Below are 26,974 nucleotides of genomic sequence, written 5' to 3'. Positions count from 1 at the left end.
CTATCTTCAGATGATGATTTTCTACTTTCAGATTCTGAACCTCCACCTGCATTTCCAAAAGGACTTTAGTCAAATCTTCCATGGATAGATTGGGTCCTACTAGGAGACATGGGATGCCTATATTTAATGGGGCATGCCTCCTTGCGCCATCCTCACTTAAGCAGTTTGGTATTTAATGGGCTTGTTTTTCTATCAAGTTTCCACTGACCTGGGGTTTCAAATCCACAGGAGCAAAGATGGCCCAACCAATCTCCTCCAGCACCCGCCCTCATGCACTACAAATTACACCACTAGTGCCTGGTAGCCGCTCTCATGGAGAAAGGAGGAGGATGTAAGACAGGGGGACACCAATGGATGAACAGGATATCGCCACATTCAGACTGAACTCACGTTATTCAGTAAATATCCCTTTGTGTCATGGAAGTGGTTTGTTTCTGAAAGAATAGACAGCAGCACCCATTAGTACTCGAAATACAAAAGGAACCATTTAAAGCCATTTCACAATTATGTCTCTGTGCCAGAATCCACATCAGTACACTAATCATATAACAACTCTTGAAGGTGTTAAAGGGAAACTAGTTACCCTCACTCGCCTCAACCAGGATAGACTTTGAGTGCAGAATATGATCACAATCAAAGTAACTCCTCTAATAGTTCATTAAAAACAAATATGGCATCAATTACCAAAAGTCACTCCAAATATGAAAAAGAGAAATAGAGCATAGTCACATTAGAGATCGCATAAGCTTAAGGTCCTTTCATCAGTGCACTGATTTTTTCATAAATGCTTTTCAGGGATTCAACGATGGAGAAACGTCAAAAACAAAGTGGGCGACAAACAAGCCAGAAAGAGTGTCTCCACCTAAGGGAATGCCATCCAGCCAGATGCAATACTTCGAAATGGGCTAAAGAACAGCGAAAGCGGTGACAACTGTACCCCACCTTCCATAGCCAGGAAGGGAAAAAAGACTGGGCAAATTGGCTGAAGCGGATATCTGCCAGGAACACAAATTTGTGATTCGAAAAACGAACCTGATGTGGGGTTACGTTCATCGTCACAACAGAAAGAAACAGGAAGTCCGGAAGGGTGGATGGAACTACTAGACCGCGACTCACAAACTGCTGAGCCACGTACAGAAAGACCACAAGGGGGCGTGAATGTAGAGAATGGAAATCTCAAAGCCAAGCACCTAGCCCTGCCCTGGTACGGCTTAAATATCTATCACACCCATCCAACCACTGAAACCACACCTCCTTCTACGTACTTCCTCCAGCCTAATGGGAGGTTAGTGCGGTATGGGAAATCCAGCACAGAGACACAGAGGTAGGGAAAACAGATATACAAACCTGTCTGTTAATGCCTTTCATTTCCGTCGCCTACGTGAAAAGCCACTGTACAATCCATGAGGCACGGTGCGTAACAGAAGGGCCCTTTTGTGGTGCCTGCTACAACAATGTTTCCAACATGAAGGGAGCCTTTAGGCTCAGGTGCCGACCTTGCTATCAAATCTGCACTGGTGGATGGAAAAATCCAATCTTGCGATGGGTCCTTCTTTGAGTCATCCACAGGCAGAGGCTATCATGGCCATAGACACCTCCTGTTTGGGCGGGGGTGCCCAGTTGTTGGACATGATTGTGCAAGGCCTTTTAGGCCACCAAAGAGCAATGTATGCATGTAAATACGCTGGAGTTGTGGGTGGCCTGCCTTGCCATGAAAGTATTTCTCCCTTTCACGGTGGCCAATGCTCAGATTCTATCAAGCAACACCATGAACATTCATTACAGGAAAAGGCAAGGCAGTTTGGGCCGTGGACCCTGCGTTGGGAGGCATTGTGCTAGTGGTAGTTTGTGCAGAAACTGGTGATTTTCCCATTGATAACTTATCTTGCAGCTCTCTGTATGAAAGCAGACAGTCTTGGTCTTCTTTAGCTGTAGGATTACAAATGGAAACTTGACTTAAAGTGAACGAGGTGATCTCCTTCATGAATGGAATTATGTACTTGGCAGTCTTGACCACAGCCTAAAAGATAAACTGTTCTCAGTTTTGGGCCATACATTTGCTTTAAAATAATTTCCTCTGAGATGCCTTAAGGTTCAGCTGTTCTCAGGGTCTCTTCTACGTGCTGTCACTGATTTCACTTATGTTGAAAGCCCTGTGGAATGTGCAGGAGAATCAGACACAGAAGATACCGAGCATCCCAGAGGGGCTAAGAAGGATCTTGTATGCTGATCTGTTTGCACTCAACTTTAGGGCATCTCTTCCTCTCCCACACAGAGTGGACCTGCTCTCGCAGCAAGACGATCATGTCCTCCACCTAAAACCCTAAGCACTATGACTGGATGCATGCTAATTAGAATCTTTTAACCATCTTGAAGAGGTTACAGAAGTCGTATTGGCGGCCAGAGAAAGCTAGTACAACATCTGTGTAAGTGGTTAGCAGGAATGCATTTGTTCAATGGTTTGAGTAGGACGACCTGGTTCCTTTTATATCATGATGTTCTGATGTCCTTTCATTCACATTGTCCTTGCTAAGCAGGGTCAGAGAGTGGCTGTTATTGAGGTTCTTTTCACTGCTCTTTCTGTCTTCATGTCTTCCCGACCAACTACCCTGTTAAGATCGTCAGGAATAGTGTTTTTTGAAAGATTTTCCTCCCACTTCTTGTATTTCTTCTCAGTGAGATTTGAAGCACACCGGGACGAAATTAGCATTGCCCTGGCATAATCTAGAGTAATTTTGGTTGTTTTGCGTTACACTTGTATCACGTTATTTGGTGTGTTTGTGTTACAAATGTACAGCTATTTCCGTGATTAACCAGATCCCAAGATATGCAAGCATATGTGTGCTGTGTTTGTTGCTGGTATTGATACTCTTTTGGCTCCTCTCTGCACACCACAGTCGGGTGCAGAAAAAGTTTTAGGGACTGACATGAATGTGTCATTTTGAGTTTAGTATACTCTGATGCTATTAGTCCAGTGGAAGAGCTGTAGCTGAAGCCACCTGGCGCCACCTGACGATATTGAAGATATATTGCTGGGGACAAGCTTTCCAGACCAGTCTGAAACTTGGAAAGGATTATTTATAATGGGAGGAATCTGTAGGATGTATATGTATCCCCAGAAATAACGTTACTAAAGGTATGTACTTTTTCATCTAGCACTGCTGCTGTATGGCAGGCAATTTTGAGATTTTCGTACATTTAGATTTTTCCACTCTGTCCTTCACAAGTGTATTCTCAGAATTTAAAGGAAAGGAGCAGGAAGGTGATATAAAAAGATGTAAGATGCTATACACACTTTGATAAATGATTGGCCACAAACAAAGTTTTTTAACCGCCTGTATAACTCTGCAGTACGTTTTTAAAGAAATCCTGCTGAAAATAACTTTGCCACTATTTGGTCAACGATTTCTTGGGGAGGATAAGCCTCAAGAACGTCTGGAGAGTTGCTTGGCACAACGCAATATAAAAGGACTATTCACTGGTGCCTATAAGACCCTCTGGCTCTTTAGACCATTTATCTGATTTTTTTTTCCAGGAAACTCCATTTGGAGCTGTTTTGTCATTTTTCTGAAACCCCATGAATCACTCGGAGAAAGTCATCTCATTTGTCCACATAGTCCTCTCAGATATTTATGCCACCCAGTTTAAAAATCACTAAACATCTTTGCTTGCTACCATCACTGTCTAGTGTAAACACTGAATACGGGGAGGGGGGGTGAGACGCACACCGTGGTAGTGTGCAGGGCCAGCAATGCAAATCAGACAATCCGAGACGGAAGGTTTACAGATGGTAATGGTCAACAACAATCCTGTGGTCAATATCTCCTCCTATGTCTTGAGCACAGATGAACAACAAATTCTTTCCAAAGGTCTGGCTTTTGTCCCTACGGCCCACCCTAATTCATTTAACCTCAAGACAGAACTGCATGGCTTTTTTCTGAAAATCCGCCTCAGATACTTCTTTAAGAACTCAGAAGATAACTCGCCCAAATCCTTTACTGGTCTACGGGTTCCATCGAAGTTTGTGCCACCTTCCAACGCAATGAGCAACAGAATTATGGCCTATATAAATATGGTATTGAATGATGTCAATACTTTGTTATTGACTTATGAACATACTATACCTAACACAAGTAAACCTGAGAAAGCCGCACTGTTGACTCTCAAAAACAACAAGGATATTGTGATCAAATCCGCAGACAAGGGGGGTGCCATAGTAGTACAGGACACCAGTACTTACAAGTCAGAAATCATGAGGCAACTGCAAGATAGTGTTAGTTATTCCTTATCGAGATCCGACCCTACAAAAGATTTGGCTGACGAGATAAATCTAATCACCTCTGAAGCACTGGACCTGGGATTCTTGAGTAAACTGGAATTTGATTATCTAAATCAGAAATGCCCACGACTACCCACCATTTACACCTTACCCAAGATCCATAAAAATATGCTCCATCCGCCGGGACGCCCCATTGTGTCCGGATGTGGTTCACTACTAGAACCACTCTGCAAGTACATAGATTTCTTTTTGAAACCGATTGCGGAAAAAACTGAAACATATTTGAGGGACACCATGCAAGTTATCACCCTGGTTGACCAGAGACCGTTTGATCCGAATGAACAATTACTTGTTACTTGCGACATTGTGTCATTATACACAAGTATTCCCCAAGAACCGGCACTGGGTGTCATGCGGGAAGTCCTGAATCTACGACCTGCCCCGATGAAGGTACCTACGGAATTTATTTTGGCGCTCTTGACCATTGCCATGAAGAAAAATGTCTTCTATTTTCAAGGTAATCACTATGTTCAGACGAAGGGTGTGGCGATGGGGGCTGCCTTCGCGCCGGATCTAGCTATCCTCTATATGGACAGTTTTGAAAAACTACACGTTCTGAACAACAATCCCTTCCATCAACATATCGATTTATGGAAACGCTATATCGATGACATTTTACTTATTTGGAACGGTGATGCAGCACAACTCAAGTTGTTCCACGAGTGGCTGAACCAATGTGATCTGGACATCCAATTTACTATCCAGTCTGACGCCCAGGAGATACCTTTTCTTGATTTAAAGATTTTCAGTGAAAACAACCAACTATGCACTACACTATACAGGAAACCTGCTGAACGCAATTCGCTCTTAAGGTACAGCAGTTACCATCCACGCGGTCTGCGTGACAACCTTCCGATAGGACAATTTCTGAGGATTCGCAGGAATTGCACTAAACGCACAGATTATCTGTTGGAATCCGAGGATTTTAGCACCAGATTGATCTCTAGGGGCTATCCCAAACGGTTGGTCAAGAGAGCCCAGAAAAGGGCATGGTTTAACCCAAGAGAAACCTTATTAGCGGCTAAAGATCATGATGACTCCGTTTCCAAGAGAATGATTTGTGTTACCACTTTCTCTACGAGGAGTAATGCCATTAAGAAGATCATAAACAAGCATTGGAATTTGGTTTCAACCGAGATTGATCAACCCAACCTGCCCATGCATTCCTTCAAAAGGGCTATGAGCATTAAAGATCACGTAGTACATTCCTTCCTGGAGGACCCAGTGGAACCAACCATCCAGTCACTTTGGAATCTACCTCCCATCAAAGGACACTACAAATGTGAATCTTGCAAAGCATGTTCAACAACCACACAAACTAAAGAATTTATCTATAAACACCATACCATCACGTTGCATGCTCACACAAATTGTAATTCCACTAATGTGATCTACGGGATCACTTGTCCCTGTGGCTTTTTGTACATTGGCCAAACACAGCAAAAAATTAAGGCGAGGGTCCTACAACATCAAAGCAGGATCAGATGCCGTGTTGCAGGGGCTCCCCTGGTCGAACACTATAACCAATCGGGGCACAGCCCAGACCAAATGCAATGGCTTGTTATTGAAAAAATTGAGTTGGGCCCTCGAGGAGGCGACATAACCTCGCTCCTCACTGTGAGGGAATCTAAACTTATGATCCGTCTGGACACGATCAATAACGGCCTGAATGAACTGGATCCCAGTAATGCACAATTGGCCTGTCTTAACAGATAGGGCGCCTAGGAGATCTAAGTTACTATTTTTCTGTTCTTAGACAACTACATTACAGCATCATTGTCCCAGCCATCCCTAGATGCTATTTTGCCATTTAGCCTGCTCCAGTAGATTGGGCTGATAGGGTACTCAATCTATTGCTTTATCGCACTAAGAATCATTCTTAAACCCATGATGCTCATGCTACTCGTATGAACTCTTTGTTTATCAAAGGTTGGTGATGTTTAATGGTGGGGATTGTATTATATTGCTGAAGAAATACCGTATGTTTATTCAGGTTGTTACCCGCCTGACTTTTTATGTGACCGTTTGATTTGCTATTCATATATGTATTTTGGATATAGTACGGTATTACTTTTCAGGGCTTTAAGGATGATGTGGTCTTTGCATCTTAATCAATTGTAATTTTGTTATATGGATATTTATGTCTCACATTTATGCCAAGAAATTACATTGTATTCTTCTTAAGCGCTTCGACCTCTTACACCCTTTCCAATTTTGTAGCCCAAGCCTCTTAATTTAATTTTTCTAATTCCCATCTGGGTTTTTTTCTCCAACTCCGTTTTGCTGACACCCGTTGGATGTCTTTCTTCCATTACACCTTCACTGCCAGCATCTAGCGGCTGCCCCTCTCGGGACGCTCCGTGGCGGCCGGCATTTTTTTTTTTTTTCCCCGCGTTATAAATCAGCCTTCAGATGCGGCACCTTTCCCTTCACCTTGGGTTGATTTAAGCTCCCCTTGCGAATTTCGGTAAGTTTTCTGCTCTCCCTCCGCCGCTTTATTTATGGGGATTCCCCGGTCTGAGCGGCCGGTATTTAGTAGTTGGTGTACGGTTTCAGCCCTTGTCATTTTGGGTATATTTACATCTCTGCTCTGAATTTAACTCCCGGCAGTCGGGCCTTTTGTCTATTCTGTAAGGTACCCTCTCGCTACGGCTGTATACGTGATAGTTTTACACACTTTAATCTATTGCAGCCCGCTTCTAAGCATAACATTGCATGGCCACGACCTGATTGATTCCTCCTTTCCCTTATCTTGAGGAACCCTTTGGTTCCATTTACTTTCGGTTTAACTACTCTTTACTTGGGTTTTCAGCCTCAGTACTGTTTCTCTATATCTTGGTTACGATTTTGGTGTATGATTAACACTATTTTAAGCCCGTTATTTCGAATGTAGTCTTTTTGGCCTTTAGATTTTGGCTCCCTGTCCTACAACCGATAATTCCTCAGTAGCGTTTTTATACTTAATCACATTTGATATGTTTCTTTTCATTTCCAGAGGCCACAATTGATTGTGATCCATTTCACGTTCCTTACCGATGGTTAATTTCCACGGCTGCGATTTTGTTCCAATCATGCCTTCATGAAATATCTTCATTCAGTGAGTTGCCTTGATTTCAGCTTGATTAATCATCTACATGATTTATTACCCCTCTTACCATGACACCCTATTTGTTTTCAGGTGTCTTTTACCTCTTCCACCTTGGGAGCTTACCAGCCCTGCTGTTCTTGATATCCAGCCAGGACCTTTCGAGGTTCATTTTGCTTCCCTAAGGGTAAATATGGTGATTTATCACTGTCAGTCCTATTTATTGCCACTTTAGGACCCGAGCCCCCTTTTAAATTATTTTTTCATCCTATAGGTGCCCTCCCCCCTCCCCCACTGTCACCCTGTCCTGATGAAGACCCCGGCAGTAAGGACCTAATCTACCTACCTCGGTTTAAGGGGTCGAAACGTCGACTTATCATCGATAACAGTACCTTCAATAGTGTACTTTGCACTGTGTCTGTTTCTATGTACATGGTTGCTTAAATGATTGTATATCTAAATGAATGCATTTCTGGTTGACTATGTGGCATGAAATACCATGCCTAAACAATTAACTTGTGATACTGTTCAAATTTGATGTCACTTGCCTTCCCTTTTTATCACGCTCAACACGATTCCCCCCCTTCCCCCTGGGCACTATTTTGCATTGTAGTTCGCTTAATGAATGTGGATATGTTTCTAAAAAGAAATGATACTTTTGCGGAGTGTGATTAAATAACACTCATGTCCTTCTTTATTGTTGTTCTATTTATTGTTTTTTTTTTTATCGTGTTCTTTAAATATATATACTCTGGGACCATCTCCCTATACAGCAATGCAAATGGGCAGCTCCAGCAGTGGTGGTGGGTGCCATCATACTAAGAAAATGGCACAGGCACAGTGCATACATCCCCCTACTTTCCAAACCAGGACATGTTATCCATCAAAGGTGACATGTTTGAACCGCATTCGCAATAATAGGCTGTGGTCTGCTGTAATCTAGTCCTCTTATGTAATTGATAATTGGACGCATGTCATTTGGTGGTGTCCAACTCCGGAGAGTACGGTGACATGTATGCACAGCACCAGCAACAGTAGACAGGGTGAACGAGTCAATACTCTAATACCAAATATGCACAAAAAGAGGCACCATCCCTGCCAAAACACACCAATCACAGAGGTCCTTTTACACTGTCCTGAGAGGAAACAAATGGTCGAAATACTTCAACAACCTTATGGGAAGATGTTGCTGTAAACAAATTATTAATAAAGAATGACACCTAAGACTAAAACACCGTACTAGGGTGGTTCTGCTCTGAAATAACAAATTAGGACTGTATAAATATACAAAGAATATGCTTATAAATATGTTTACACTGAGAAAACGAATAATGAATACAATTGTGTTGAAGGTAAAATGCAATTATCAAACCAATTGATTTATACGTATGTGGTGAAGGCAGACATACCTCAAGGTTATATAATGCAGCAAAATAAAATGAAGAGAAGTAACGACATAACATGGGTTACCGTCTTAGCGTACAAATAAGTTGATGGCTCTCTACCAATTGAGAGGACATGTATATCTTCGTAGATTAATTCCAAAAGCACCACCTTCGATTAATCAGCATTAGTTTTTCCTGAAAGGCTGAAACGTAATTATTGGGTTGTGTTTAGAAAACTGTTTTGCAGTTGGCAAATTAAAACTTGTTTTCCTTTTATTGTAGGATGCTGGAGAAATGGTTCGTTCGTTTGTCGGAGGATTGGAACTCATTGTTAATTTGTTGAAATCACACAACAAAGAAGTGCTAGCAAGTGTGTGTGCTGCTATCACAAATGTAGCCAAAGATGAGGAGAATTTGGCTGTTATAACAGATCATGGTGTTGTCCCTCTGTTGGCTAAACTTACATATACTGTAAGTAGCAATCACCTTTGTGTTAATTCACTTAAAAAACGGAATATTGACTAGCAGAAAGTTTTACTGTGAGTGTTTTCAAGTGCTAAAAAGCTTCATTGTTTCCAGGATTTCCTTTTCTAACAAATTGACCTTTGCACACTTAAAGACTAGGCAAGAGTCATTCAGATCTTGGATCAACTAGCAAAACAGTATTTGGGGAAATTGGGATTGGTACTTGTTGAAATGCATAGTGTGTTTCGGCTTTACAGTCTGTGTCCTCATAAGGAGGAGTGAGCACTGAGAAGCGAAGCTAGCTAGCTATGGAATCTCTACCATGGCTGAGCAGCACGATACTCCAAGGCACTGCTGTGTGAGGCTGGTGCAAGCCAGGAGGCACTAAAAGGTCCTTCTGCACACCAAGGTGATTACAGCAACAAATATGGTGCTTTGCACTGGAGTAGCATTTAAGGTCATCTATTTGCTGAGCGCGATATGGGCCGTACTTGTGTCTCTGCATGCCTCACTAGAGCAAAGCAAAATAGTTTGTGGCTCACCACCATGGTCAAAAACATTTCATCCCTCATGTTGTTGATGAGCAGTAGAGCCTGTGAGACTGAAGACAACAAAATGGCCTGCAACGATAGAGGACGATTGCAGCTCCATGGATCGTGTTCGCTCAGTACTAGAGCAGCATTACATTTTCCCCAGTCTGACCTTTTATGAGGTGTCCAGTATACACCACAGATCCCCAGCATCTAGTTTTATCTGCCTCATTACCCTATCCCCTTCTCTAGTGTTCCTAGGTCCTAATTCCTAGTTTCCAGGCCATTGTTATTACAGCGGGGTAGTACCAGCAGCAGCCTATAGCATTTTATTACAGTTTAGATAAAGAACGGTGTGCTCTGGTGTTCCCTTACCAGTTTCCAAGTTCTGAAGCTTTGCCCCTTACACAAAGATCTCCACCTTGTCGAGATAAAGATGGAAGCTCCCTTTTACTGCAAGTATTGCCGTTTGGCATCACTGACACTGTCTTTATTTGTCTGGTCTCATGAGGGCAGTAGAGGAAAAAGAAAGTAAGGATCTCTTGGAGCCTTCGGTAGTTAATACTTGGCGTGCTTGTCTTAAGCAAGTAGATGGCTGCTAATTTACAAAGAGTGGGACAATGGGTCAAGTTTGTAAAGTCATCAGGGTCAAAGGGTGCCAGATCTCACGTCTGCTACCCTTGTTTTTTGACAGAAGGCATAGATGGCACCTTTCATTTGGGACGTGATATGTAGGGTCTCTGACTGTGACTAGCAAGTCATTGCAGGGGATGCATTTGAGGACATTATAGTATTTCTCTTTGTTGGAGTGTGTAACAGTTCTTGGTCAGGAAATTAGGGTGCAATACAAATTGCAGCTTTGAGGAGAGCAAGTCAGTTCAATGATCTTGCCTCCAGCGTCAGGCACTGGAAGATCTACTACTTTTTTAGTACATTAAAACATTAAACACGGGTGGTTTAGAAATAGTAGGGAAGATTGTATCCTTATTTTTCAGGATAGCCCATTCAAATAGCACTGTTGGAAGTGAAGCTATTCGTTTTTTAAATTATTTTCAAAGCCTTTGTAGATTTGTTCTCTGATGGTGAGTCAGGAGTGTTTAATCCATATTAAATGCCCAGAGATAACATCTGCTGGCATATGTTGTTTATACCACTGAGGAGTGAAATGTCTACGAGATTAAAGAGGGATGTTAGTGTCTTTCTGAGGTGGCAGGAATATTTCTAGGGTGCAGTTAAACCTTAATCAAGAGATTGGCATTGGTGGCAGTCAAGACCAACATCTTGACAAATGTGCTGCTACCGGAAATCTCCTCATCCGAACCTTAACTCTAGTTCAACGATGCTGGGTACCTGGTCCAAACCCAACACAGGGGCTCTTGTGAATAAGAAGATTGTCCGCCACCACTGCCACTGCCCCTGCCCCGTGCCATGGGACACAAACTTTTTCACCCAGCTTCAACTTCCCAGCTCATATTCCCTTCTGCTCCCACTGACCGGGAATCCAAGAGGCTGGACTCTTTGGGGAAGAAGATGTTTTCTTCCACCAACCTAGTATTGAGGTCTGTGAACACTGCATTCATTTTGAGCTGTCATTCACACACGCTGTGGGACATGTTGCGCAAGTGCTGCCAAAGGTACCGGAGGAGGCCCGGGCCATCCTCTCCCAAGTTGTCACCGGGAGAGACGCAGAAAAGTTCACAGTTCGCTGTAGATTGGCCAAGACTGACTCACTGGGCAGAGCGGTTTCATCAACAGTGGCTGTGATGCGCCACACGTGGTTGAGGATGACTGGTTTTTCGGGGATGTCCAAGCTTCCCTCATGGACATGCCTTTCGATGGTACCCTTCTCTTCCGCAACAAGGCAGATTCGACACTGGAGCACATTAAGGACTCCCGGGCTATGGCCACCTTGGGCCTCTCAGCAGCCTCATGTCACCCCCAATCTGCTTTTCGCTCCTTACGTGGCTACGAAAGGGGCTTCCAACAGCACCAATTTCCTCCCAGCCACCGAGCCGCGCATCCTCCCCAGCCTCTGCGTGGTTGAGGGTGCAGTACACACAGACCTCGTGGGTCAGGTAGCCAGCGATCTGGTCCATCAGCCACCCTCCCCAGCAGCTGCAGCCTCCAAGCCCTCCTAGCCTGCTCCTTTATGATGATTGGAATCCAGTTGGCAGCAGGATTCAGCATCACCTGCCCCACTGGCAGCCCATAACATCAGACAGGTGGGTCTGCAGATCCTCCAAAGTGGCTACTATCTCCCCTTCAAGATTACCCCTCCCTCCATGCCACCATCTCATGTCTGGCTGAAGGAGGGTCATCTAGCCTTACTCCATGACGATATCATGGCTCTCTTGGCCAAGGGAGCCACACAGAGGGTTCCGGTGCTAGAAGTAGGCCATGGTTGCTCTTCCCACTACTTTCTGGTCCCCAATAATGACAAGGGCCTACGTCCTTTACTCGATCTACGGGCCCTCAACTTCTTCCTCAAAAAGAAGAAATTCAAGATGGTCACTCTAGCTCAGGTCTTGTCTGCTCTAGACCCAGGAGATTGGATGGTAGCATTGGACTTGCAGGACGCCTATTTCCACATTCCTGTCTTGCCTGCCCACGGCACTATCTGTGCTTTACGTAGGCTACAAGCATTTTCAATTCAATATGCTCCTCTTTGGCCTTACCAGCGCCCCTCGGGTGTTCACCAAGGTGATGCCGGTGGCTGCAGCTTCTCTGCAGAGGTTAGGGGTGTCAGTCTTCCCCTATTTCGATGACTGGCTGTTGAAGGTGTTAACCCCAGATTGTTGTCTCCCACCTCCAGACTACTGCAAACCTCCTGCACTTGCTGGGGGTTCACTATCAATGTGCCAAAGTCATGACCTGACTCCCTCTCAGACGCTCCCTTTCATTGGAGCTGTTCTGGACACAGCGCAATTTCGGGTTTATCCTCCCTAGCGTAGAGTGTGGGATATTTAGACTATGATACAGATGTTTCAGCCTTTATCCTGGAATTTGGTGAGGCAGACCCTGAGGCTGTTGGGACACATGACCTCCTGCATCATGCTTGTGACACATGCGCAATGGCATATGTAGGCTTTGCAGTGGGACTTAAATGAAGTATTAATGGGCACAGCATTGGAGGAACCTCTCCGACATGGTCCAGATCTCTGAGAGAATTGGAAAGGACCTGCAGTGGTGGCTTATGAACCACGATTGGTTCAGCAGCAGACCCCTCTCCCAACCAGAGCTGACAGTAGTGATAGACGCATCACTCCTGGGATGAGGCGCCTATCTGGGAGAAGTGGAGGTCAGAGGACTCTAGTCTCCGGCTGAACCCGGACTCCACAATCAAACAAAAAGTGACTTTCGCAAATTATCGCGAAAATGTTAAGAATCTCCGCAAACACTCGGAAATATCACGAAGATGCAGAAGTTTTTTTCCCGCCCGTTCGCAGTATTTTCTGCGTGGTCGCGGCTCGCCAACTTACCCATGCGGTTGCTCGCGGGCGCAGCCATCTTGTTTTCACTCTTCTCGCGGTGCATGATCGCGAGAAGAAAGACGTGATCGCGCGACCAATGACATTACTGCGGGCGCGAACTGTCGTGAGACAGCGCAAATGGCTACCAACAATCCAACATCTCGTGGAGAACGCGACCGGATCGGAAAAACTTGCCGGCGAACGCGGGGATTCAGGTAAGGCGATCGCGCGCGAGAATGTATTATTTTACAGCGCGAGCAAGAAACAAATTATCACTAAGCTGCGGAATGCGGAAATTTTGACATTTTCTCGCTCTCCGCGGAACGCGAAAATGTCAAATTATCGCAATTTCCGCGAGCGGAACGGAAATTTAGCCCAGGCCTACAATCAACCTGCTGGAGCTCTCTGCGATCTGACTGGCATTGAAAGCCTTTCTACCCTCCATCAAGAAAAGGCTTTTGCAGGTGTTCACAGACAACACCACCGCCATGTGGTACTGCAACAAACAGGGCGGGGTGGGATCGTGGACCCTTTGTCAAGAGGCACTGTGCCTCTGGACATGACTAGAACAGCAGGGCATATCCCTGGTGGTCCAACACATGATTGGTTCTTTGAACGCCAGAGAGGACAAACTCAGCCGTCAATGCCTAATGGATAACAAATGGCTTCTCCAAGGGGATGTAGCGCAAGATCTCTTTCAGCAGTGGGGAGAGCCTTGGTTAGATCTGTTCGCCTCTGTCAAGAATGTGCCATGTCAGCAGTTTTGTGCTTTCCAAGGCGACTCTCACTCGAGACGCCTTTTATTCTCGAGTGGAGCTCAGGCCTCATGTATGCCTTTCCAGCAATAACACTCCAGAGCTCTCAAGAACATCAGGAACAATCCATGCTTAAGTCATCCTTGTGGCTCCAGACTGGGCACGAAGAGTCTGGTATCCCGAGCTTCTGAGCTTGGCCATCGATCTTCTGATCAGGCTGCCCCTTTGGGAGGATCTTGTGTTGCAGCAGCGGGGGAGGTCCTTCACCCGAACCTGTCCACTCTCCGCCTTCTTGCATGGAGATTGAGCGGTGGCTGTTGACAGCTTACCACCTTCCTCCGGAAGTCTGTAATGTAATTTTGAAAGCGAGTAATTCCTCCAGAAAGACTGTGTACATCTACCGTTGGAAGAACTTTGTGGCATGGTATGCAGAAAAATCAGTTGAACCCTTTCTGAAGTCTTGTTGTTTATTCTTTCCCTTTCCCAGCAGGGCTCTGCTCTGAGCACTCTTATAGGATATCTCTCTGCGCTGTAGGACTTCTGGCAGCTGCCTGACCAACCCTCGTTGTTTAAATCCCCTATTATACGTAGGTTTTTGAAGAGTCTTGTCCACCTCTTTCCCCCTTCAGCATTCATTATGCCTTAGTGGGACCTCAATTTAGTTCTCACTTTTGATGTGTGCTCCTTTCAAGCTTCTCCACAACTGTCCCTGCAGGCTTCCTTTACTTCTTGGTGGCAATTACATCTGCCCATATAGTGAGTGAGATGCAGGCCATGTAATAAGCTGTTTTACTGTGTTTTAGTATTTATTTAGTATTTGTTGGATTTTACTGAACTTTTATGGCCTTGGCTGAAATAAAGTTATTTTGATTGACTGAGATGCAGGATTTATCATCTAAGTAGCCTTACATCTCAGTCTATCCTGACAAAGTAGTGCTTCGCACAAGGGCCTCCTTTCTGCAGAATTTAGTTACCCCATTCCGTGTAGACCAGTTGATCACCCTGCCTACCTATACATTCCTCCACATTCCTCTACAGAAGAGGAGCAACCCAAAAAGAGCATTGTCGTTCTATCTTGACCGCACACAAGAGTTCCAGGTGGACAACCAACTCTTCGTGGTGTATGTTGGTGTGAAGAAAGGTTCAGCAGTGCAGAATCGAAACATCTCTCACTGGCTCATCCTCTGCATTAAGATCTGCTACGCATTAGCCAAGAAGCAACCTCCTGAAGGCTTGCAAGTTCATTCCACCAGAGCTAAAGCTGTGACCACTGCGTTAGCACACAGAGTTCCGATCCTGGAAATCTGCCAGGCAGCAACTTGGAAAACTCTGCATACGTTTCGCCAAACACTACTGTCTGGACAGTCAGGTCCATAGGGATGGGCACTTCACCTGTTTGATCCTGCAGGACTTTCTCGTGTGAAATTAGTCGGCAGACCCACTACCGGGGATTATATTGCTTGGATATCTATTCTAAGGTAATGAACCTGCGGCTATCTATCAGTTGAACAAGTTGCTTACCTTTGTTAATGCCTTATCTGGTAAAGACTATAACTAGCCGCAGATTCCTTACCAACCCGCCCATCCTCCCTGCTCTGTGGCCACATTTCTAGAGTCAGGATTGAGCCCTTTCAGGGCCCTAGTCTATCCACTCCAATTTCAGTGTTTTTCATGGCTCCGTGCTTCTAGCATGGAAAGTCATGACAAGTAGCTAACGTCAGCACACCGAGGTGACTCCTATATAAGTGCTGTTGATGTCACTTCTGGCACAGATAACGCAAGCGAATCCAATCGATGTCAACTACTGGCACGCAAGGGTACTGCTCATGAAAAATCTTTCGAAACCAGTGTTACACCTGGGGAAATTCTAAGGCAAGGAATCTGCGGCTATTTATAGTCTCTACCAGATAAGGTGTTACCAAAGGTAAGTAACTTGTTCATCACTACTAATAGGCAGTAAAAAGCAAGGGAGTCAGTGTGGGAGCAGTTGGTGGTGTCACTTAGTTCTTGGTTAATTTTGGTGGGACTGGTGGGTGAGTTGTGTCGGTCCCTTTGGGATTATGTCTTCAGTGCATTGGTGAGCACAAAGGGTAGGCAGTGGGGGGTTGGGGTCATGACTAGCTTTGTCGACATCCTAAGAGGTCTGGAAGGAGGGGAAGGGAGTGAGGACTGTGAGTGGGTGGGTGATGGAAGAGTTGAAGGGTTGGGATGTGAGATTGATGTTGGTGATCTGACCTATGCTGGTGTTGTGATATGGACTAGTGCGTTTGTTGGTGGATGGGTCAACCACATTTTGTGCTCTAGGGGTAGTCATGTGGATCAGTGACCTCCCTGTTATATTGGGTTCTGTCCCGACTGGGGTGGGGGTAAGGTGCATTGTGAGGAAGTAAGTTGAGTTTGTGGTGTGACTGGTGAGTGTTTCAATGAGGGAAGGGTGAGTGATAAGGGAGAGAGTGGAGTTATTGCTGTGACTGTGGTGTGTTTTATTTTGTTTAGTGTGTTTCTGTGGGGGAGATTGGCTAGAGGGAAAAATATTTTTGCAGCCATCATATGGCGTTCTTTAGCATGTGGTATATGGATTCAAAACTGCGGAGGTTCACATCATTGGCCTGGATCATGATGGTCCAGTTTTTGTAGAAAGTTATAGAGGCCTTGCCTTTGAACGTAGGAGAGTTAGAGATTGTTAATTTGTCGCCATGCTGGATGTTAGTGGCCTCAGTAATGTGAAGGTATTTTGCCGGGTTTGCGTTCTATTTTTCAGGAAGCGTAGGGAAATAGATGAGGTCTGTCCTATTTCCACCTGTTGAACCATTGTGGTAGAATTCTACGATGAGTACTTCAGTGTGTTGCTTAATCAGTTTATGTTTGAACGTTTTGGCTGCTGTAGTAGAAAGGTTGAGGGGGAGAGTGATGGAGAAAGTGTTCAGACCATGAGGATTCAGGAGGGAAGGAGGTGCAGTGCAGCAGTGTTGTGTGGTAAGGCATCTGAGCTTCGACGGGGGGGGCTGCAGTGTGATGGCGCTGAGTAGTAGGGAATCAAAGCTTGGTCGGGGGTGACGGGGCAGACTGTAGTAAGTTAGGTTATTCATTTACCACAGGCGTCCAGGGTATCAAGAAATTGTGGTAAATGTTTGCAAACTGGCTTGGTGGTTGTGATGGGGGTAAGGAGTATGTGGTTCAGACCTGTATTAGTTTTGATAGGGAGGACCCCTCATAGAAAAGTGAAGGAGGTTTGGCTTGTGTACTACTCAAACCATTGCAAGATGGCTGTTCCATTCAATGCTTGGTTGATCCAGCTTTCAGACTGAGTAAGAAGTCCTTCTTTTCTTTCATTGAAACTGTGTTATCAGGCCTAGATCAGTTTCAATGTCAGTGCTTTCTCATGAGAGAGCCCTCATGTCAGGGAAGGGGGGGATTCAGCTCAAAATGGAAGGTAGACTCCCATTGGGCGAAATCTCCCTAGGTCCGAGTACCCCAACCATAGAGGAGCGGCATGTGCCTATGCGTTGAGGCAAGAAGGAGCATGATTGCCACCAATGTGGGTGGGGCTGAAGGCGCAACAGTCATGAGTTTGGCACTGGAGGCTTTCCCGAACATCATGCTGGAGGCGTAGAGAAGCACCCACTGCCATGCACAGGCAGATGGCCAGCCTGGGACCAACAAGGATCAGCCCCGCTTTGGGGGCTGGTGACGCTGTTATGCATACGGGTCAGCGGAGCGTCGGTGAGGGGTACAGAGTGGTAAGTATAGTGCCAGCCATCTCCTGCTAAATGCACAGGCCTGGGGAAAGGTCACGGGACGGCGATCAGGGTGCAGCCAGGGCAGGGCCTAGAGAGGCGCACTCACCTGCTTTCTCGATCTCACTGTGGCATGTTGGCTACCGTCATAGGCAGTCCGCTACCCAGCAGCAAGCGCGAGTGTGGAAGCAGCTGTTGGGACATAGCCAGTGTAGGGCCTCGATGGGAACTCCTATCCCAATTCCTTGCTGTGCACATTCACGGGCAGTCCTCAGTCCAGCAGCTGGTGTGTGCAGTGGCCTCTATACTGGACATCGACCTGGAGCAGCTTCACATTCTAGCGACAAGGACAGATCACAGCTCCTGGGTACCACATTTGGCTGTGAGGTCCCCGATGTATCTGTCTGCCTGGAGTGAGTGTAGCACGAGGGCTTCTATATTGAAATGAGTATGTAAAACAAACCGGTTTCGTTTATGGGAGAGGCGGAGTGTTCCTTGTTGCAAAGGTGGCTGCGTAAATCAACACAGTCTTAATTCACCTGGAGACTTCACTGAAATAACAACTGATGAAACCCAAGGAGAGGATTCCACCGGTTCAACTATGCCCTCCTTAAGTAAATCACTCAACATGTCCTTTTTTTCTCTACAGAAAAGAAGCTATTTCTGACTCTGTGCCATGTAGGTACAGCATTTTCATTCAATATTATGCAATGCTTAAATTTGTGAAATTCATCCAATTTACTGCTGAAAACATTTGTATACTTTCCCTGTAAACTTGCAATAAGATCATCCGGTTGTGGCCCAATTTTACTATTGTTTGAATTACCCGCTTTTTAAATTATATACACTTGAGGATTTGATCTGGGATCCAGCCTGATGCCCATTTCTTCTTGTTAAGGCCACCCCACCAAAGATTGTCCATGTCTTCCCGCATACATATTCCCATGAGTATGGGGTCCTGTGAAATCTAGATCTGCCCAAAAGTACCCCAGTAAATCAATGTTATGCCCTACAAAATACCCAGGTGATACATCAGGCGGAAGTAAGGTTTTGTTGGGCCATCTTTCTTTGAGAATGTTTTGTCCAATTATAATGTACCACGCACATGAGTTAACTAAACAGTAACTAAACAGTGACTAAACAGTCCCTTCAATAGTGATATTACATGATGGAAACTCTTTCTCCGCTTTATTATCACCCAACTTAAAATAATGTTAGGATTCTGATCAATATTGTGAAAATCAGTTAACTTCTCTTGGTTGTCATTTACTCTCCTCCTGGTATTGAATCTGCACACCCTATCAAAATGCTCTTTCTTGTTGTATTTGGCTAGTGTTTGCTTTTAATCCCTGAGCTATACTACAGGCAATGTAGTCTGTGATTTTTAGAGGAAACCAGATCTTGCAGCAGTCACATTAGCAACCTGAGAGCATGCAATTTATTTCAATCGCATCTCTGCAGCTGCCAATTTCACTAAGATTGAAACATGTCATCCGTGCTTACTTCTATTGAGTTTGGATCCGCACTACTTTTCCCCCCATTTAAAGCACTGCCTATACATTTTTTGAAAAATAAGAATGTAAACCCAGATTTTCCACTGTAACTCTTTACCCAATTTCGCGGGAAATTGTGCTAAAAATATGCAGTGTTTTTCCACCATTTTACAAGTTCACATGGGAGCAGTGAGCTCCACACACACATATGAGGATTGTAATTCTCGTCCGCCACACCAAGAAAATATTGGAATATTTCATAAGTACCCCTTAAGAATTTATCGAATTGTAGCCAATTTATGTGAAAAGTGTGCTGTAAAATGCACCATTTGACCTATTTTTTCCAAATAAATTTCCGAACCAACCAGTTGAAAATAAGACATGCTTTGTCCAACACGAGACGGGTGCGCTTCCCCCACAAACTTTCAGAGTTCAGCAGCCACCACTGAGTAATAATTTGGGGAAATCCCGAGTTTTGAGGCACAGTGGTTATTTTTGAGATACAGTGATTGTATGGATCCCCTTTTAAAACAAATTATGATCCTTGATCTGACGAAAAAGTGTGTGCTTGTAAGCGTATGCTTTTTTTCTATAATGACGCCATTAGTTGGATATTGATTTTTTTACAACTTTAACTGTTTATGAACGCTAATTCGGAAATGCATAAAAGTGGTTGAATTACGTGGACTATTATAGGATATGTTTTATTTCTTATAATTGAGTATCGTTTGTATAGATGTGACTATGGTATACAAAGAAACGTGAAGGTTTAAGTTATTACATAAACACCTATTGTATAATCTGTGAGAAAAAAAGAAGTGGAATTAATGTTTCATTTGCTGTCATGTTTGTTAGACAAATACCTTAAACTTCAGTATCAATAGGTTATCGCCTGCTTGTTTTTACAGACTGATGATAAATTGCGACGTCATCTTGCGGAGGCCATTTCTCACTGCTGTAAGTGGGGCAGTAATAAAATTGCTTTTGGAGACGCAGATGCCGTGGCCCCTTTAGTGAATTACCTGCGATCTAATGATGCTGATGTTCACCGAGCTACTGCTCAAGCACTCTACGAGCTTTCAGAAGATGCCGATAATTGCATAACCATGCACGAAAATGGAGTTGTTATGGTAAGAGGCGGATTTTGTTTTTAAAACTCTTTGAAATTAAAATATGTGTTGTGCGCGTAGGTAATTTTCTTATAATCTTTCAAACGAATCCATGTCTGACTTTCGTCATAAACTATGGCGAAGCAATATTTAACTAAAGCGAAGCAAAACAACGTTTGAAGCTTTATTCGTTTTACTTATTTAAGAAGTAATTGATGTCATTGGTATCACTAATTGACAACTCTGTCCTCCTACATATGTTCAGTAGATTTGCATCTCAGTTGCTTAATACTTCTTCGTTTTTCCTTTATGTCCGGGTTCGTTTTTATTTAGGTTTTCATGTTCTCAACTTTTCCAAAAAGTTACAATAAAAGGTACAGAGGGAGAGCACACAGACTCAACATCTCATCGTACTCAGACGACACCCAACTCATCATCCCCCTATCCAACGTACCCAACATCACCAATCGCAACTTTCACAACGGAATGGAAGCAGTCGCCAGATGGATGAAGAACAGCTGCCTGCAACTCAACGATAACAAAACCAAGATACTCATCATGGGCCCACACCCCGACGCCTGGAACGACTGCTGGTGGCCCTCCGCCCACAGAGACCCCCACCCCACCCCCAGACCACGCACGCAGCCTCAGAATCATCCTGGACTCCGAACTCAAAATGGACCGCCAGGTCAACACCATCACTTCCTCCTGCTACCACACCCTCCTCCTGCTCCACAAGACCTTCAAGTGAATCCCCCCCTGAACACAGGAAAACTGTCACACATGTCCTCATCAGCAGCAGACTGGATTACGGCAATGCGCTATATGGTGGGATCATCAACAACCTTACTTGCAAACTCCAGCACGCCGCCATCAGACTAGTCCTCAACCTACCGCATCACTGCCACATCAGCCAACACCTACAGTCCCTTCACTGGCTCCCCATCAACAAAAGAATCGCCTTCAAGCTTCTCACCCATGCAAGCAAGGCCCTCCACAACACCGGACCTGCCAACCTGAACCACCGCCTCATGTTCCATGCTCCCAGCGCTCTCTCTGCTCAGCACAGCTCTCCCTCGCAACTGTACCTCTGATCAAGAAAAGCAAATCAGGAGGGTGCTCCTTCTCCCTCCTCGTGGCCAAGGCATGGAACCCCCTCCCTCTCTACCTCCGAAAGACTGCATCGCTCCCTAAGTTCCTAAAGGCCCTCAAGACCTGGCTCTTCGATGGAACCCAATGAACCTCCAGACATTGCAGTACTCCCCTTACCCCCCCTCCCCACCAGCACCTTGAGACCCGTTCCAGGTGAGCAGCTTGCGCTTTAGAAACCCTTGATTGATTGATTGAGAGTAGCTCTTTGGTCAGCACCCTTTAGACTTTAGCATTAATCTGTTTTTCATGCTTTGCCTTTACTTGATGGGATATCCCTCAATCCCGTGACCTTTTGTGGTTGGTTACGTTATCCCATTTGCGTTCCCTTTAGGTTTAGTGATGGGACATCAAGTAGTCCTCTTCTTGGACTACAGATGCGATATGAGGAGTAGCTTACAATTGAGATCCAATATGTGGTTTTTGATGTATTTACTTTGCTGACACACTGGCATTTTAATTGCTGATTTATTGCTTTTTGGTTTAAGAAGTACAAGTTAGAGGTGAGCAAGCTAACAAATTAGAAAGGAGAACCAAGTCATAGGTGACCCAATGATCAGCTCTGTTTCTAAGAGCCGGTGCAGGAGCTGAGCCCCAAAAATATTTGACCTATACATCATGCAGCAAATATCATGTCAGAATATGATAAAGTGTCTTCAAAATTCATACCAGTGTAGTTATTTAACATATGGAAGTAGTTCACCTCAAGACATCAGATTATTTGAGAAATATTTATCAAAATAGATTTTTTATACATGAAGTAAGAAACATTCCTACCCCAACCAGATGACATGTTATTAGTGAATAAGAGGCAAGCCAGGGGCAGTGGCGGATGCTCTTGATGTGATGTGGTAGGACAGCAGCGTGGGTGAACACATAAATACAGAAACAAGGAAAAACATTTAAAAATAAATCGTCTGCCATCTTGCCCCGATCCTCGACTAGTGCACTCTGCGGAGGCTCACAGATGCCAGTCCCGACTATACTCTTAAGCTGGGAATACTATTACCCAGCATGAGGGAAGTGCTGGGATTTGTCTAAGTGGCCTGGTTTGTGGCTCAGACAGGACCTGGGAGCCTGTGTCTGTTCTCCATCTGGCTGTGTAACACAGCTGGGTTGAGAAATGCGAAGTGCTCATGTCGGTTTGGCCATCCAAAAACGACCGGCCAAAATGAAATGCGCACTTAGCAGTGCCCACAACTCCTCCTCCTGAAGCTCAGGATGGCCCGGCCCAACTCCACCCTGTGACTCAGTTACCCAGTAGAGGCAACAGTGAAAAATAAAATGATAATCAAATTAGTTTATTATCATTTTATTTTTCACTGTTGCTTCCCCTAAGTAGCAGCAATGGGGCGACGCTCCTCCACCATAGCGGAGGAGCCAACCCTTGTCAGGTGTCATGTCTACCATACATGTGCATAGATTCTTATTATATATGGAGCAACATTATAGTCTGTTAAATTAAACACCAGATTTTTATACAGCGCACATGCTAAACTCACGTCTTTGAAAGTACTCTCATATGTGATGATGACAATAAAGAAGGCTTGGTTAAAGGAAGTATCTGCCTAATATCACAGAATCTGGCTGAGCAGGAAAGCTGGGTTGAATCCCATATTTTCAAGTTTCACACTGTGCAATTCAGCCACTAGATGGGTATCTCTTTCTCACATCAAAGCTTTATGTTTTGTCCTTAATTCTTTGAGACTGACTTCAGAGAGTTGGTGACGGGCAGAATCCACATTTTTAGGGAATTTTACATTGCACAAACCTTGCCCAAGGACATAACAGTGCTTCACAAGAGACACAGACTACATTGCACATTGTTTTAGCACAGGGAGCTTTGGTCAGATTCAATGAATGCTGTGCCAAGGTTGAGATTCTATGTTACATGGTCGGCAGCTGTAGCCACTAGGGCACATTGACTTATGCAAAAGCTCAGCTTTTTTTGTTCTTGAGGTTCCAAGAGGACCTTGAACTGAGCCAGAGCCAGTAATGTGGCTCAAGCTTGCAGTGGCTCACTCACCTCTAGTACTAGTTCCTTAATATGTGTAAGATCTGCGTGCTTAATCAGTGGTCCACTTTTGCAGAAACCAAGGATTATGGCACAGCAGGGAGCTGTTAGGTATATTTTGCAAGAGCATGATATCTCTGAGTGAGATTCAACTGCTGTCACTGGCCTTCAGGTCATCGCAAAATGTCCCTGAGATCGTTTGGCATCCTTTTTTTTTAAACCACACTATGAAACCACACCATCTCTCATGGTATAGAATGAGCTTAGTTTCTAGAGTATCAGAATGTGGTTCTTACCTTGATGTTACCAACACCCATACTGACATTGATATTCGCAGAGCCATCGTCAGGCCTAGATATTGATGTGCTAAATCAGCGAAGAATGAGAGGAAAAATATGGCATGGGGCCTAGGGCTGCAGTTTCTGGGGCATAGGAGAGATCGATGGGTAGGATTTAAGCTTTGCATAGTGGGCTCATAGGCATGTGGTCTTTGTGCAGGTAATTGCCTCTAGCCACACCGTGCACCTAATGCTGACTGCTCATAGTTAAAACACACAAAAGGAGATGGGAAAATGCTCACAATAAGTGTAACAACTGGCAATTGCTCTGGGTAGCAATCCAACCCATCTTTCTTTTGCTCGCCATAGCACCTCAGTTTGGACCCCGACAAATGCAAATAAGTCTTGACCCTGCTCCTCATGAGAACAGTCCGGCCCGAACTGCCAAGCCAGGTCCTCCCTGAACTTGAACATAATGAAACCAGAAATGGTTTCACTCTAGTTATGGGCTACTAGCCAGGTACAACTTGGTTCCAGTGACACAGTGAGCATGGGCCCCACGTCTGGACATACCCATGCCACTTCAGGCGGTACATGAAAAACACAAAAGGTGATGGGAGGCTGGTTGCAATAAGTCTAACCACTGTGAATAGCTCAAGGTAGCACTCCATCGTTCTTTTGCTCACCATGCCACCTCAGTTTGACTCAGCCATATGCAGCCATATGCAAATCACTCTAGAACGTGCTCCTCATGGGAACAGTCCAGCCCGAACTGCCAAGCTAGGTCCTCCCTGGACCTGGCAACCTACTTCATTAATATGCATGAGGTAGGTCTATTTGTGACCCACTAGAAATTGTTATTGAAACTCAAAAGAGTTTCTTACATTAAGAATACCTATTTCTTAATTGCAATTCATAGGATTCACAAATAGGAAATCGGTACTCCTAATGTTAGTACATCTGGTCCTAGTTCCTTTTTCCTTCAAGCGACTCTGCGGATCTACACTTACCCATCGAGCCAGGTCACAGAAAATAAATGCTGAGTATGGGGTGATGTAAGTTATTGGGAAAGAATGTGCTCAGAAAGTCTTATCTAAAATCTCACCCTTAAAGCCAGTAAATAGGGATGCTCCATGGGCAGATGTTAGGGAGTTGTTCCATCCCAGCCTTATCCAGGCTTTGACGGGTGCAGAGAGGCCCATCCTTGGTCCAGGCCCAGGCTGCATGCCCCCCAAGCGGCTGGAGTACAGGACCGCTTTTAAGCACTTGATAGCTATAAACTGCTGTGAGAAGCAGAGAAGACCAGGACTAACCTGCTTGTCTATCCGCCCAAGGTGCATCGCCGGTCAGCCTGACTTCGCAGCAACTCCTGTTATGTTCTTCTCTACAGCAGCAAATCCTGTTCAGTGGTCCTTTGCCAAAGAGGTATCTGGCCTCGTGGAACTCACATCAGCTACAGCCTCCAGCCCCGTTCTGCTGGAGATTTCTGACTTCCAAAAAAAAAAAACTGACTGTGTCTGAATGAAGAAATCTTCACCGCAACTTCATTCAGCAGCTCCCTGATGACAACGTTCCCACCTCGGACACCACCTGCCGCCTTGCCCTGCTGAACTTTACCATCTCAAAAAAATTCTTGGAATTTCTTATAAGTCCATAGGTAAGTGCCACAATCCACTTTTTGTATCCCACTCACGCTCCATCACGGTCGGCCATATTTTTTTTACTTTGACCCAAACTCGCACAACTAGATGTTGGTGTTTTAATCTTTTAGCCACTAGATTTGACTAAAAACTTTACCAATTCATAACTCGGATTCTACTGATTGGATTTTTTTGTTTTGGTGTCAGATAATTTATTAGAATTTACTCCATTTTTCGAAATTGGTGTGGGATTTTTCTTGTGTTGTGTTTAATACTGTTTGTGTGCTGCATATATAATTTACACATTGCCTCTAAATTAAGCCTGACTGCTTTGTGCCAAGCTACCAGAGGGTTAAGCACAGGTTAATTTAGTGACTTTTGTGGTTCACCCTGACAGGCATTGTAGCTTTTGCCCGAGTAGAGTTAACACCCCAGTCAACCAACAACCCAATTTCTCACATTGGTATTCAATGGTAGGGTCCAGTGCTTGTGTTTGTGCATTGATATAAAAATTTGACACCAGAATTGACCTCTTTTTAAATTCTGCTTAGTTTTCCATTGGCTGTTTTCTCCTTAAACTAAATGTCTATGCCCTACCTCCATTTCCTGTACCATGGAGATGGAGCAGCTCAACTTTGACACTCAGTGCAGGGATAAGCTGCTGAAGCTTTACAAAGACAAGGGGCTGAAGGCAAGCAGGAATGTTTAGAGTGTGATGTCCTGGTACCCCTCAGAGCCAATGAGAAAGTACAGAGGTGGTAGTACGCCCAAGAGTGTGATGATGAGGAGGAGGATGGAGCTCATTTGGATGGTGATGAGGGGGGAGACCCAAACATGGGTCCTGAGCAGCAGGATGATCAAGACTCATCCACAGCATATGCCTAGGTTGGGGCAGGAAACGGCAGTGTGTCTGCCCGGGGTCTGTCCCCAGAGGAGCTGGATGACAGGGAGGCAGAGAGGGAGCTTAAACTGCAGCTGGCGAAGATGAAGCTGGAAGCAGAGGAGAGGAAGGCTGAGGCAGAGAGCCTTGCCCAAAGAGAAAGCCTTGGCTGAGAGAGCTTTGGTAAGGGAGGCAGGCCATGGAGGAAAGGAGGATGTCCCATGTGATCATTCTAAAGGAGCTGGACATCAGAGCCAAACAGGCAGAGTCAAGCAGTTACACCAGATGAAATATGCAACTGCTTAAAGGCCTTTGAAGTTGCCCTAGAAATGCACATAGTCCCTGAGGAAGATTTAGGGGCCTGCCTCTAGAGGCATATTCCCAATGAAGGGAAGGATGTCCTTGTAGCCCTATGGAAAGGGGACACAGTGAAGTGTCCCCTCACGAAAGAGGCCCTGACCAGGAAATATGGGCTCAACCCAGAGACAAATGGGCAGACGTTTAGGGACAGCCAGAAGCAGCTCCCGCAGACCTGGGTGGGTTGTGTGGATCATTTTTTTAAGGCACTGGATGGTTGGGTGGAGAACAGAGATGTGAGTGATTACAAAGGGCTTTATAATTTGATAGCAAGAGAGCATATTGTCA

General features: G+C 44.9%; 1 protein-coding gene across 2 annotated transcripts in view; it reads left to right on the top strand.

Moving 5' to 3' along the window:
* The window catches only part of ODAD2 (outer dynein arm docking complex subunit 2), a 1,108,894-nt gene that overhangs the window by 1,050,235 nt on the left and 31,685 nt on the right, over positions 1–26,974 (top strand). For both annotated transcript variants that reach the window (XM_085631770.1, XM_085631771.1), the window contains exons 18-19: positions 9,092–9,280; positions 20,168–20,389. In XM_085631770.1, the coding sequence (XP_085487896.1) occupies positions 9,092–9,280; positions 20,168–20,389 (411 nt within the window). The remainder of the gene's footprint in view (positions 1–9,091; positions 9,281–20,167; positions 20,390–26,974) is intronic.

Source organism: Triturus cristatus, chromosome 10, assembly GCF_964204655.1.
Source record: "Triturus cristatus chromosome 10, aTriCri1.1, whole genome shotgun sequence".
Lineage (NCBI taxonomy): Eukaryota > Metazoa > Chordata > Amphibia > Caudata > Salamandridae > Triturus > Triturus cristatus.
This window is presented reverse-complemented; position numbering and strand designations above follow the sequence as displayed.